Source organism: Lathyrus oleraceus, chromosome 6, assembly GCF_024323335.1.
Source record: "Lathyrus oleraceus cultivar Zhongwan6 chromosome 6, CAAS_Psat_ZW6_1.0, whole genome shotgun sequence".
Classification (NCBI taxonomy): domain Eukaryota; kingdom Viridiplantae; phylum Streptophyta; class Magnoliopsida; order Fabales; family Fabaceae; genus Lathyrus; species Lathyrus oleraceus.
The window spans coordinates 225,093,581-225,105,570 of record NC_066584.1 but is presented as its reverse complement, the minus strand read 5'-3'; the positions used below and the strand labels follow the sequence as shown (position 1 = coordinate 225,105,570).

General features: G+C 34.1%; 1 protein-coding gene across 1 annotated transcript; it reads left to right on the top strand.

Annotated features, from left to right (window-relative positions):
* Nucleotides 1-7,869: 7,869 nt before the first annotated feature.
* On the top strand, nt 7,870-11,106 carry LOC127092683 (uncharacterized). The gene is made up of 9 exons (XM_051031563.1): nt 7,870-8,263; nt 8,350-8,565; nt 8,643-8,825; nt 8,984-9,205; nt 9,438-9,554; nt 9,652-9,795; nt 10,115-10,216; nt 10,454-10,522; nt 10,685-11,106. The coding sequence occupies exons 1-9, from the start codon at nt 7,982-7,984 to the stop codon at nt 10,913-10,915; spliced, it is 1,566 nt and encodes a 521-aa protein (XP_050887520.1). The 5' UTR covers nt 7,870-7,981; the 3' UTR covers nt 10,916-11,106.
* Nucleotides 11,107-11,990: the final 884 nt, after the last annotated feature.

Below are 11,990 nucleotides of genomic sequence, written 5' to 3'. Positions count from 1 at the left end.
AGCGGTTTTACTTGGGGGAAAGTATCTAGCAAGGAATACTCTTCTAAGGTTATCCCAAGTCGTAATGGAATTGGGTGGAAGGGAATCTAACCACGATAGGGCTTTATCTTTGAGGGAAAAAAGGAATAATCTTAAACGTATTGCCTCAGGAGAAGCTCCATTGGTTTTAAAAGTGTCTGCTAATTGGAGAAAGATTTTTAAATGTTGGTTTGGGTTCTCAGTAGCGAGACCTGCAAATTGTCTCTGTTGCACTAGTTGCAACAGGGAAGGTTTAAGTTCGAAATTATTAGCTGGGATGGTTGGGTTTACTATACTAGAACTAGGTTCTTCGTTGGATGGTTGGGCGAAGTCCTTAAGAGGTCTTTGGTTTTGATCTTCGGCCATAACTCTCCTAATTCTATGAAAGAATAAACGTGCGCGAGCATAACGTTCAGGTTCTGCTAGAGGGTATACTAAGCTTCCGGTGCTGCGAGCTTTTCGCATTGACCGACGGGAAATAACCTAAGTCTAAATGATATAACAACAGGGTAATGAAATTTGACGAAATTGGTCCCCGACAACGGCGCCAAAAACTTGATGCGTGCTTTTCGCAAGTATATGAACGCGTCAGACTAATATAAAAGATTGTCGAATCCATAGAGACCAAGTGTCAATCTATCGTTATCTATTGTTATGGTGTTTATCAAAGGCAATCAAAATAGGTGTTTTTAGAGTGTGCAATGAAAAGTAAAGTGTTGAATAAAGTTTAATTAATAAAGACAGGCTCGAATGTAATTCACATAATCAATTAATAATCCAAGTACTTGCTAATAGAACTACTTATGGGCAGTGTTTCCTAATTTGAAAATAACCAATTTAACAGGAACTGTCGCTTTCGCGTATTCATAACTGAGTTGTACTCCCTAATCAAACCCTCTTATTGTCACTTATAAAAAGGTGTGCACTGCGTTAGAGTAGTAAACCTATTTTTAAGAAATATAGTGTCTTGACTAAGTTGAAAAGTATTTTAACCTGGATTTCTTAACCAAAAGAGGTTCTCACGAACCAGACTCTAAACTTATAAACGCGTCCGAAAGTAGTTTTAAAATCTCTTTTCTTCTCAAGTTAAAAACTCCTAATGAACTAAACAAAGCGCTTTCGATGTTTTTAAAATAGTTAAAAACAATTAAGTTTAAATAGACGTTGGACGGCTTTCGATCTTACCCAACAGAAATTAAGTGCGAGAAAACTTAAGTTAAAGTTAAAATAGCCCTTAAGTGTTTCTACGAACAATTGTACGGATTATCGGTTCAATTACGATCCTTACATGCTAACCTTATAGATTTAGTTAGACATGGTAAAATAAAAGTGCATTAATTTAAATAAAAGTAGTGCGAGTGCGGAAAATAAATAAAAGTAGTGCGAGTGCGGAAAATAAATAAAGTAAAGCGGGTGCGAGAAATAAATAAAGTAAAGCGAGTGCGGGAAATAAATAAAGTAAAGACAATGCGGAAAATAAATAAAGTAAAGCGAGTGCGGAAAATAAATAAAGTAAAGTGAGTGCGAGAAATAAACAAAGTAAAGACAGTGCGGAAAATAAATAAAGTAAAGCGAGTGCGAGAAATAAATAAAGTAAAGCGAGTGCGAGAAATAAATAAAGTAAAGCGAGTGCGGGAAATAAATAAAGTAAAGACAGTGCGAGAAATAAATAAAGTAAAGCGAGTGTGAGAAATAAATAAAGTAAAGGTAAGGCAATAAAAACCTGCTCCAATCGGAGGGTTGAATAAAATGCGAAGCGGAAATGAAAATGGTGGCAGGATTAACTTCCTTCCAAAGTGCTCCAAACTCGATTACAGACTCGATCACAAACTCGATTACACAATTGTGGTAACACCCCAATGCGAAGCGATTACCACTTTAAAATACTGAATATATGCCTAAGTGAAACAAAGTTTGCTCTAAGTTTGCCTCTGTTCTAAGTTTGGATGATTAAACAATTGAATTCGAGTCTCTATTTATAGGCAAGCAAAATGATGGAAATGACAAGGACGCCCTTCAGTTTGATTTAGGGAGGGAAAACTTTTCCTCTTGTGGCGCCCGCCACAAGTCCATGGCGCCCGCCACAAGGCCAATCTGTGGCGCCTTAGTGGAAGTAGTGGGGAACGTGGCAGTTGAGGGAAGTTGAGCTAGGACACGTCATGGCAGGGTCTATGGCGCCAGCCACAGTGGGAGCCACAAGTACAAAATGCTGAATTTTAGGGTCTTTAGCTCTTTTTCACTCCTTTTCTCGATCGGGGCTCCGATTAAAGTAAAAACCTGAAAACAAAGAGAAACATAGTAATAACACAACAAAATAACAATAAAACTACTAAAATGCATGCAAAATCGGAGTCGAAAATACGATGAATTTCAGTGTCATCAACAGAAAATGATGCCCAAAGGCAAACATGAGTTGAATTTTCTTTTATTCTGAAAAGAGTATCTTGATTTGAATCGTACTAAAGTCTATGAATGGAGATGAATACTCTGAGAAACTGGGTTGTTCGTCCCGTACTCAAAGATATTCAGAATGAGAATAAGAATGCTCCCTCTCATCCCTTCTCCATTGCTTAAGACTCGTGGTGTACAATTCTAGTCGTATTACTAATTATTTTAATTTTATTCACAAAAATGGTTTTAGTTTTAATGAAACAAAAAAAACAAAGGGGAAAAGAAAACCTAGAAGGTTGAAAGCTTGATCTTCAGCCTGTATCTCACATATGTGTAGAAAGACATGTTAATTATTCGATTTAAATTGCATTAAAGTTTATGAGTAGAGGTGAATATGATGAGCAACTGAGTCATTTGTCTTGTACCCAAATATATTCATAATGAGGACATAAATGCCCCATCTTATCCCTTCTCTACTACTTAAGGCTCATGACATGCAATTTGCATCATAACTGACGAGTGTTGAAGTTGAACCTTTGTTGTGCTTGAACTACTATCTAGTTTGTATTGTATTGACTTGAAGTCTTGAACTTGAATCTGAAACTTGTCTTGAGCTCTTGAGATCCAGTACCTTTGCCACAAGGGACTTGCCCCATCAAGTGATCAATGGTCTTTTGATCACTTGAACAAGCTTGGGGAATCGAGCATATTGCAAAGGATTTGGCTGATGAAAGTAAACTTTGATCAACTGAATCAATCAGGGGAAAATCAGTTGAAAATTCATGCATAGAGATAAGGACTAGCAAACCCTAGGTATCAAATCCTAAACACCTGAGTCTAAGGGGGAATGCCATGGTTAAGATGCAATCTAATCAAGAAAAGTCAACATGGTTCTAACAAGAAAACAAATTATTAAATGATCAATTAAACCTAAAAAAGGATTAATGCTAATTATAATCAATTAAATCGTAATCATTTAGAATTAATCATCTAAAACATGAATGAATCAAAAAACAAATCATATAAAGTAAGAAACAAGTAACACATACCATTTACAATTTTAAACTAATCATGTAAACTAGGTTAGAATTTTTTTTCCATTTATTTCCAATTAATCAAGGATTAAACCATGTCAAATTAATTCAAAATGTAAAACTAATTAAATTTTAGCAATTAATTTCCATGTTAAAATCATGAAGAAATATTGAAAAAAATATCTAGCAAAATAAAAGATCAAAAAAGAAATAAAAATGCAAAAATAAACTCAAACAAGGGTGAATTCAATACAAATGGTGTGGACAACAAGGGCCCAAGGCAAGACCCACACTTCTCAAACCCACGGAGGCGGGGGGTGCCACTCTAAGGGTGTTGTTGATAGCAGAAAAATGGGCCAAACGGCCTAAACCAACAAAGTTGAAAATCTGAAGGGAAAGGTGAGTGAAAGGTGACTCAACAGTCACATGTGTAATGGATTTAATGAGTCAAAGTTCAAAACACGTGATTCACGTGTAACAAAATTTAGATGAAAAAATAATTAAAACTTGTTCTTCTTCATGACCTCGTTCAACCTCCGCCGCGCCGGAGTTCGTCTCTGGCGACAGAGGTATCTCCATAGCCACAACCAAACACACCATCCAAATCAGTTCCACGCCCTGAGTTCAAAAATCCAATTGTCTGTGCCTAATTCTCCTTAAGATGCTCGAATCGAAAAGAAAAAAAGGAAGAACCCTAGGTCTCTAAACCGAAATTAAATCATGCTCGTCCGGAGTCAAAGCCCTAGAGGTTAGGGCTTTGACTCCCCTAATCTAAAGCTATACACTAGTTACTTCTACATATCGAAATGATGAATAAAAAGCTGAAGACTCACTAGAACAGTGCCAAAGTCAAGTACAAGATCCTCTTCTCTTGAATTATTTCTTCCTCTTTGTTCTTCTCTTCTACTCCTTATCAATCTCTATGAACTGTGATTGTTGTGTGAACGCGCGCGCGCGCGAGAGAGAGAGAGAGAGAGAGAGAGAGAGAGAGAGAGAGAGAGAGAGAGAGAGAGAGAGAATCTTGAAGCTTGCAAACTCTGAGATTTGGTGATTTCGTAACTGTGTGAGAGTGATGATGAGAATCTAACTGTTTTTGAATCGTGAATTGTTTATTGAATTTGAGGAATGAAAAATCGTTTTCTGAAAGTTGTAGTGTTATGTTATTTATAGGTGTTTTATATGTTAGATTTTGTTAGGTCTGTTAGTTTCAATCTATGCGAAGTTGTTAGATGCTTGTTAATAGTTAGTTAACTGTTAGAAATTGGTTAAATGTTAGTTAGGGTAACGTGGATTAGTTGTGCAGTTAGTTTAGAAGAGAATTGAAGTTAGAGTGGAGATACACAGTGGATTAGATGGTTGAAGGTTCTGTTACAAAAGTGAAGTGAATTTGTTGTTGATTAGAGAGTATGAGTTAATCTGTTTTCACTATGTTAAGAAATTTTGCAGATGAAAAATTATAACTTTGTTATGTGAATGCAGGTTGAATTGGATTTTGCAGATGAGTGGAAATATTAATGAGCTGCTGAGTTATGGAATTTGTTGTAGGCTGAATGAATTTGCAGAGGCAATGTTATGAAAATGCAGGTGTGTTATATGGTGATGTTATGCATTTCAAATTTCTACTTGGAATGGTTTTCCTGTGTGGAAGTTGATTTTACTTTGTTAAAGTCAGGGCCTGATGTTTGCGTTTGGAACTAATGTTGTGAGCTTGGACTTGTTTTGCAGAAGCTGGTCTTACCTTGGTTTGTGGTGGGCATGATGGTTGGATAATTGCAATTGACTTGGCTAGGTTTATGACTATTTACATTAGGTTTTATATGTGTTTTTGTTTGTGTTGTAATGAAGTTTAGGTCATGTATTTGGTTGTGTATTGTATATGTCAATATGTGAATTGGTTTATGGTTGTAATGGAATGAACATGTATCATGTATTGGTTTAAAATGGCTTATGTAATGTAAATTGACTTTTGAAATGGACATGGATTATGGTTAGTTAAACACGAACAAGATTTTTAAAATGAGCATAGTCTATGGTTTGAAATAAACATGGTTTATATAATTTGAAATGGACACGGTTGGAAAATGACTTGGAAATGGACATGTAACATGGTTTATGGTTTGTATTGAAAAAGGAACATGGTTGGAAAATGACTTTTGTTTAAAATGAATCATGGATCATGTGATCTTTGGATCTTAGGTTTTTAGGTGGGTGATGGATAGAAAAGAAAAAGACTATAGGGATTGAGGGATGATGGCATGGTGAGTTGGCTTTGATCGACTGATTGACAAAAAAAGTCAACAGTTGACCAAAAGTCAACTTATGCAAAAAGATGATGTAATCTTGTAATTTTCCTCAATGCAATGTGTGGACTATATCATGAATGAAATGAACTTCTCTGGTTAAACCATGTTCTAATGAATGAATAGAGTTCAATGAAATCAATGTCTTAAGTGAATGAATGATAATGAAACTTAATGATCATGCAATGACTTGACCAATATAAAACAATGAAACCTGGACCAATGGAACTAATGAATTAAACTTGGACCAATGATGACTTTAGAGAATTAATAGATGAAGTGACTTAGATCAAATGAGACCAATGACAATATGCAATGAAATATGAATGTAAGCATGACTCTAGGCCAATCACAATGCCCCAAGGACTATGGTTTAACTAGGTAAAAACTCAAAGTCAAACAATAACCAAAGCCTCAAACCAAGTGGGTAACAAATCATCAATGCAATGAGCCAAACTAGGGTTTTCAACTCTCTCAAAGCAATACCACAAGGTTCACAAACCTTAAGATCAAGAATTAGGGTTTGTCATGGATTGAACACCAAGATCCAACCTCCAAGGCTTCAAGTATCTAGCAACTATGGTTTTGCTCCTTTGATCCCCATAATGGGCTCTCCACAATGACTGTAGCATCACAACTCCTAGGACTTGATCATTAAACAAACCCTAGCTCCATGCTAAGTATAATCAACCTAAAACTTTTGAATCTATGATGAGATTAGTACACTAGATGATATGGATGTTCATGAATACAAATGAATCTTAAATCAAAAGGGGAGGGAATGACAAATTTTGAGGTATGACAATAGTATATGCGAATATTGAACATATTCCTATCTCTAGGAGCTAGTATCAAATATATGATTATCTTGGATCTAATAATGACAAACACTTTTCGTCGTCAGGTCACACCATGAAAACAACAAGTTTTAGGCATAAAAGCTAAAACAACCATTAAAATTAAAAAGTTATCAATATTAAAGCATGAATAGATTTACATAGAACGCTATAACATATTTAGCACATGAATATAATGACCACATCTAACCCCAACAAAGAGATTTTAGCTATGCTTACTCATCTTAATGTAATTGTTAGTAATTCCGCAAAGGAAGTTTATCTATCCTGTCACTTAAGCAACACTTCCAACTTCGAACTCCCTTTCTTATTCTTCTATTGTAGACCAAGGTGAACCTACTCTAATTTTGTACTACCTCACTCCACTGAAACTCTATTTGCAATGAACTAAGAACTCCTATTTTTAGGCAAAATTTTGGACCCCTCGCTAGGCGCACTCCCCTTGCACATAGGGAGCCCACTTTCTTCTCCCTTAAGAAATTATGATTGTCTTCCATGTGGTCCTAGCCTCATTGCCTCGCTAAGCATACTACCTCTGCACGTAACGCACACCCTTGCTTCACCATGAAATACTTGCATTTGGTTGTGCCATCTAGCATTCTTCGTATGCTTAGTGCGCCTATGACTGGGGTTTTGCTTTGACTTGGTCTTTACATGTAGAATCATGGGTTTTCAATCATTTTTACCTGTTTTCAATTAATACATGTTAGAAAAATTCAAACTGATATTTTCCATTTTTTATAGATAAATTATAAGTTTTTTTTACTTGTAAAATAAGTTAATAAATGCCACCACTATTTTAAGCCTAATTAAATATATGTGATGAAGTGTCACTACTACCCCCATTAAAAAAAATAGTGTTTTTAGGAAGTTATAAAAACATAATTTTTTTCTTTTTAAAAATAAACTTTCAATACATACATCATTGTGTTAGAAAAACAATTTAGAAGAATTAAGAAAGTCCCTTTAACAAAGCTTAGTTACTAAATTACAAAGCTTAGTTACTAAATTGCAATGACATCAAACTGAAGAGCACAAATTCAAATTACATCATCTCACTTATTCATTTTAAAAAAATGAAAGTTTCTTTAGACTATTTAATAAAAAAATTTAGCACCAAATAAATTATTACCTAAAAATTTTAAAATAATTTTTGTTTAATTAATTACAAGATGTGGCTCAAATTAACCATATTTTTTGGGGGAGAATTTGCTACCTTTGGCTAATGGTGACACAATTTTGAAGGGTATTTTTTCTCTCTCTCACACATCTTTTAGCTTTATACTTTTTTTTACTAAACTAAAAAACCACCATCCCACCTAAGAGAAAGTGAAGTACTAGGTCTCAGCAAGTGAGTTTCCTGAGAACTTCAGTCTCACTCATGGCACTCTCTAACGCTACCCAAATTCCTACAACCTTCAATCCCCTAAAAATCAATCCTCTCCGTTTTCCTTCTTCCCATGTTTCCTTCCTTTCTCCCTCTCACACCATCTCCAATTCCCTCACCGCCGCCGCCAACATGTCCCGACTTAATTCCGCCGACTTCGAACTATCTACCATAACAGCTTTATCCCCATTAGACGGCCGTTATAGGGAAAAAGTTAAACACTTGGCTCCTATCATGGGTGAATATGGACTCAATTACTATAGGGTCATTGTTGAGGTACACCCTTTTTTATTCTTCTATTTTTTTTACACCTTTTTTTTTTTATTATTCTTGTAATTTATGTTTGTGCTTATATTGTTTAGATTAAATGGTTGCTGAAGCTTTCTGAAATTAGTGAAATCAATGAGGTTCCTCCTTTTAGTGAAGATGCTAAGTCTTTCTTACAAGGTTTGATTGATCACTTTAGTGAAGATGATGTTAAGGAGATTAAAAGATTTGAGAAGATTACAAATCACGATGTTAAAGCTGTAGAGTATTTCTTGAAACACAAGTGCCAATCAAATGCTGAAATTGCTAAGGTTGTGAATTGTGATTTGTGATTCACTTTATTTTTTTGATTGGATTGTATAATTTTTAAGCAAATGTTTTTCAACAGGTGCTTGAATTTTTTCACTTTGCTTGCACGTCTGAGGATATAAATAATCTTGCTCATGCCTTGATGTTGAAAGAAGCAATGGATTCTGTTATGTTTCCTGCCATGGATAAAATAATCAAAGCTTTGTGTACAATGGCTAAAGACAATGCTCATATCTCTATGCTCTCTCGCACTCATGGACAGGTGAGCTGATGTTTGCATTACGAGACTATTTATGAATCAATGCATTGTTGTGAATTGTGAAATTGCGATATTTCAAATGATGCCGACTCAGAGCAACTAGCTAGGACCTAGTGATATTTTTGCTTTGCACTTGATAGTTTTTCTGTGATATTCTTCAGCCAGCTTCACCAACAACTTTAGGGAAGGAAATGGCGATATTTGCTGTGAGACTAAGCAGAGAAAGGAAGGAACTGTCTCAAGTTGAGATTTTGGGGAAATTTGCCGGTGCGGTTGGAAATTACAACGCGCATCTTTCTGCGTACCCTGATGTTAAGTGGCCTGACATTGCACAAGAGTTTGTACTTTCTCTTGGATTATGTTTTAATCCTTATGTTGCCCAGGTTTGTTATCAATTCTTGTTCTGTTCCGGTTTAGTCTATTTTTATGCATTTAAAGAAACTAAATCTTAGAGACTTTGTTCCTGTATATGCATTGTTTTAGAATTTTCATCCATTGAGGCTGTGTTAATGAAACTCTTTTATTTATGATAGTTATATCCTGAGTATACGAATATTTGAAGTTAGCATTATGAGATCAAAATAATTTGATTATATTACCCATCTTGATTGGTAGATTGAAACTCATGACTACATGGCAAAGATTTTTCATTCATTCATCCAGTTCAACAATATATTAATCGACTTTGATAGAGATGTATGGGGCTACATATCTTTGGGCTACTTTAAGCAGGTGAGTTTTCTAATACATTATCTATGACCAAAGAATGGTGATTTTTTTTATATAAAACAATATCAATCGGTTTTCATTTTCAAAACTTGTTTTGCAGACAACTAAGGCCGGGGAGATTGGGTCATCAACTATGCCTCACAAAGTGAATCCCATTGATTTTGAGAATAGCGAAGGCAATTTAGGCGTGGCTAATGGAGGTTTTTCTCATCTAAGCATGAAGTTGCCGATTTCACGTTGGCAGGCAAGAATTTAATGTTCTTTCTTTTATTCAATCATTATCATCATTGTATAATTGGCATTATTCTAAACCATGGTACCGACAAGATTTTACAATTACATCTTTTGGAAAATGTGTGTGAGTAGCTGATGCAAACAAAATTCAAAACTGAATTGTTCTAAAAGAATTAAAAAAATCAAACTTCTTTTTATTGAAATTAAACTTTCTCATTGTTTATCATTCATATAACTAGCTGAAAATGTCATTATTCTGTCTTAATGTTCCATTCTTACAGTAGCTCATAGAAGTAATAATTTTTAGTTTGTGCTTTTTTGTTTCGCAGAGGGATTTGACTGATTCAACTGTCTTAAGGACCATGGGTGTCAATTTTGGTCATTCTCTTCTTGCATATAAAAGCACACTTCAAGGAATTGGGAAGCTTCAGGTATGCAATTCAACACGGAATTTGTGTTACTTTTCTCTTAAATTCATTATATATATAGATAATATACTGTTCATCTGAGAAGGATGTATGTACGTTCTAAGTTGCAGTCACCGTCTATTTGCACAACTGCAGTGCAAGTGAGATATTCACGTTTTTGTATTTTAACCTAAGGAATAAACAGCATTCTTTTTGTTTATTCATTGAACTTCCGTGTAAATATTATAATCCACAACTTAGGTCAACGAAGCTCGCTTGAGCGAAGACTTGAACCAATGCTGGGAGATACTTGCTGAACCAATACAAACGGTATGTATATGCTTTTGTTTTTACGTAATTTAATATTTTTTAGTTTACATAGAATGTGTAAAATATATTTGTGACCTGATAGAACATTGCAGTGCTTATTGTGGTTGCGTACAGTTTTCTTATAAAACTTTTCAATGATATAGTTTACAAATCTTTCTATAGGTTATGCGAAGATACAGTGTTCCTGAGCCTTATGAGAAGTTAAAAGAGCTGACAAGAGGGAAAGCAATTACCAAAGAAAGTTTAAGAGACTTCATTGAAGGCTTAGATATTCCACAGAATGCAAAGACCTATCTCTTAAAGTTAACGCCGCATACTTACGTTGGAACAGCCGTTGAATTGGCCAGAACGGTAGAACACGAAGTGAATAAAATTTTGAATGGAGCAATCTAGGAAATATGTGGGGTTGAACCTGAAACAGTTTTACAGAGGTTTTGATTAGTTAGTGAGATTACTTAACTGCTTCGAATGCGAATTTTTGACCTGATTCTCGCCATTGATAATCATTACTCGGCAAATGAACCTTCAGATAACTTGTTTTATTTATGAAAAAGAAAATGAAGAGAATGGTATTCAGTGATTAATATGAGAAACTAGAGTGATAAAGATTTGTGGATTTAATTTTTTCTGAGCATACAAATTAAATTCATCTTGTGGATGATAATTCTTATGTGAATGCAAATTTTCTTTTAAGTTATAGAAAATTTGTTAATTATTATTGGGACAATGACAATAAAAGAAAGCTTCACGTCTGGTAATATGGCCTAATATAAATTATCTTTACCTTCCTCTTCTAAAGTTACAAAGTTTTCTTTTTCATTCTAAACAAAATCACATTTTTTAGTCGGAACAAAATTACGTGTGCGTAGTTTTAGTCTCTATGCAGATATGATGGAACAAAACATATTTAGTTATCTAATAATTATAAATTTTTTGATTGAATTTTAGCAAGTATGGATTTTTAAATGTAAAAAATCGAAGATAAGAAATAAAAATCAAATTGAGTTCGTTCTTGTTTAACAATATTTTTAACATACCTAAAATAGTAAAATCATTTAAAAATATATATTAACTTAACAATAGCGGCTAAAATTGTTTGAAAAGTAAATATTGACTTTTTTTTTATGAAGTATATATATATATATATATATATATATATATATATATATATATATATATATATATATATATATATATATATATATATATATATTGTGAAATTGAATATTTTTGGTTAGACTTAATTATTATAAAATGATATGATCACATTTGACTATTATAAAATGAGTCAATTAAAGAGAATTTTATCAAACACTTTTCAGACTTATGTAGTCATAGATTTTTTTTCACGAGAATGAAGGAATTTTTTTTTCCGATGACACATTAGAACGGAATCGAGGAAGTATCTTCCGTTCCGTAAATTCCCCAACCTAGATCATATAATTTTACATAAAAAGGAGTGTAAGTA

What these genes read in the sequence shown, in the direction of transcription:
- LOC127092683 (XM_051031563.1), top strand. Translation starts at nt 7,982, where the DNA reads ATGGCACTCTCTAACGCTACCCAAATTCCTACAACCTTCAATCCCCTA. An exon ending in CTTTGGGCTACTTTAAGCAG is followed by an intron (nt 9,555 to 9,651) that starts GTGAGTTTTCTA and finishes CTTGTTTTGCAG; the next exon opens with ACAACTAAGGCCGGGGAGAT. An exon ending in AAGGAATTGGGAAGCTTCAG is followed by an intron (nt 10,217 to 10,453) that starts GTATGCAATTCA and finishes TCCACAACTTAG; the next exon opens with GTCAACGAAGCTCGCTTGAG.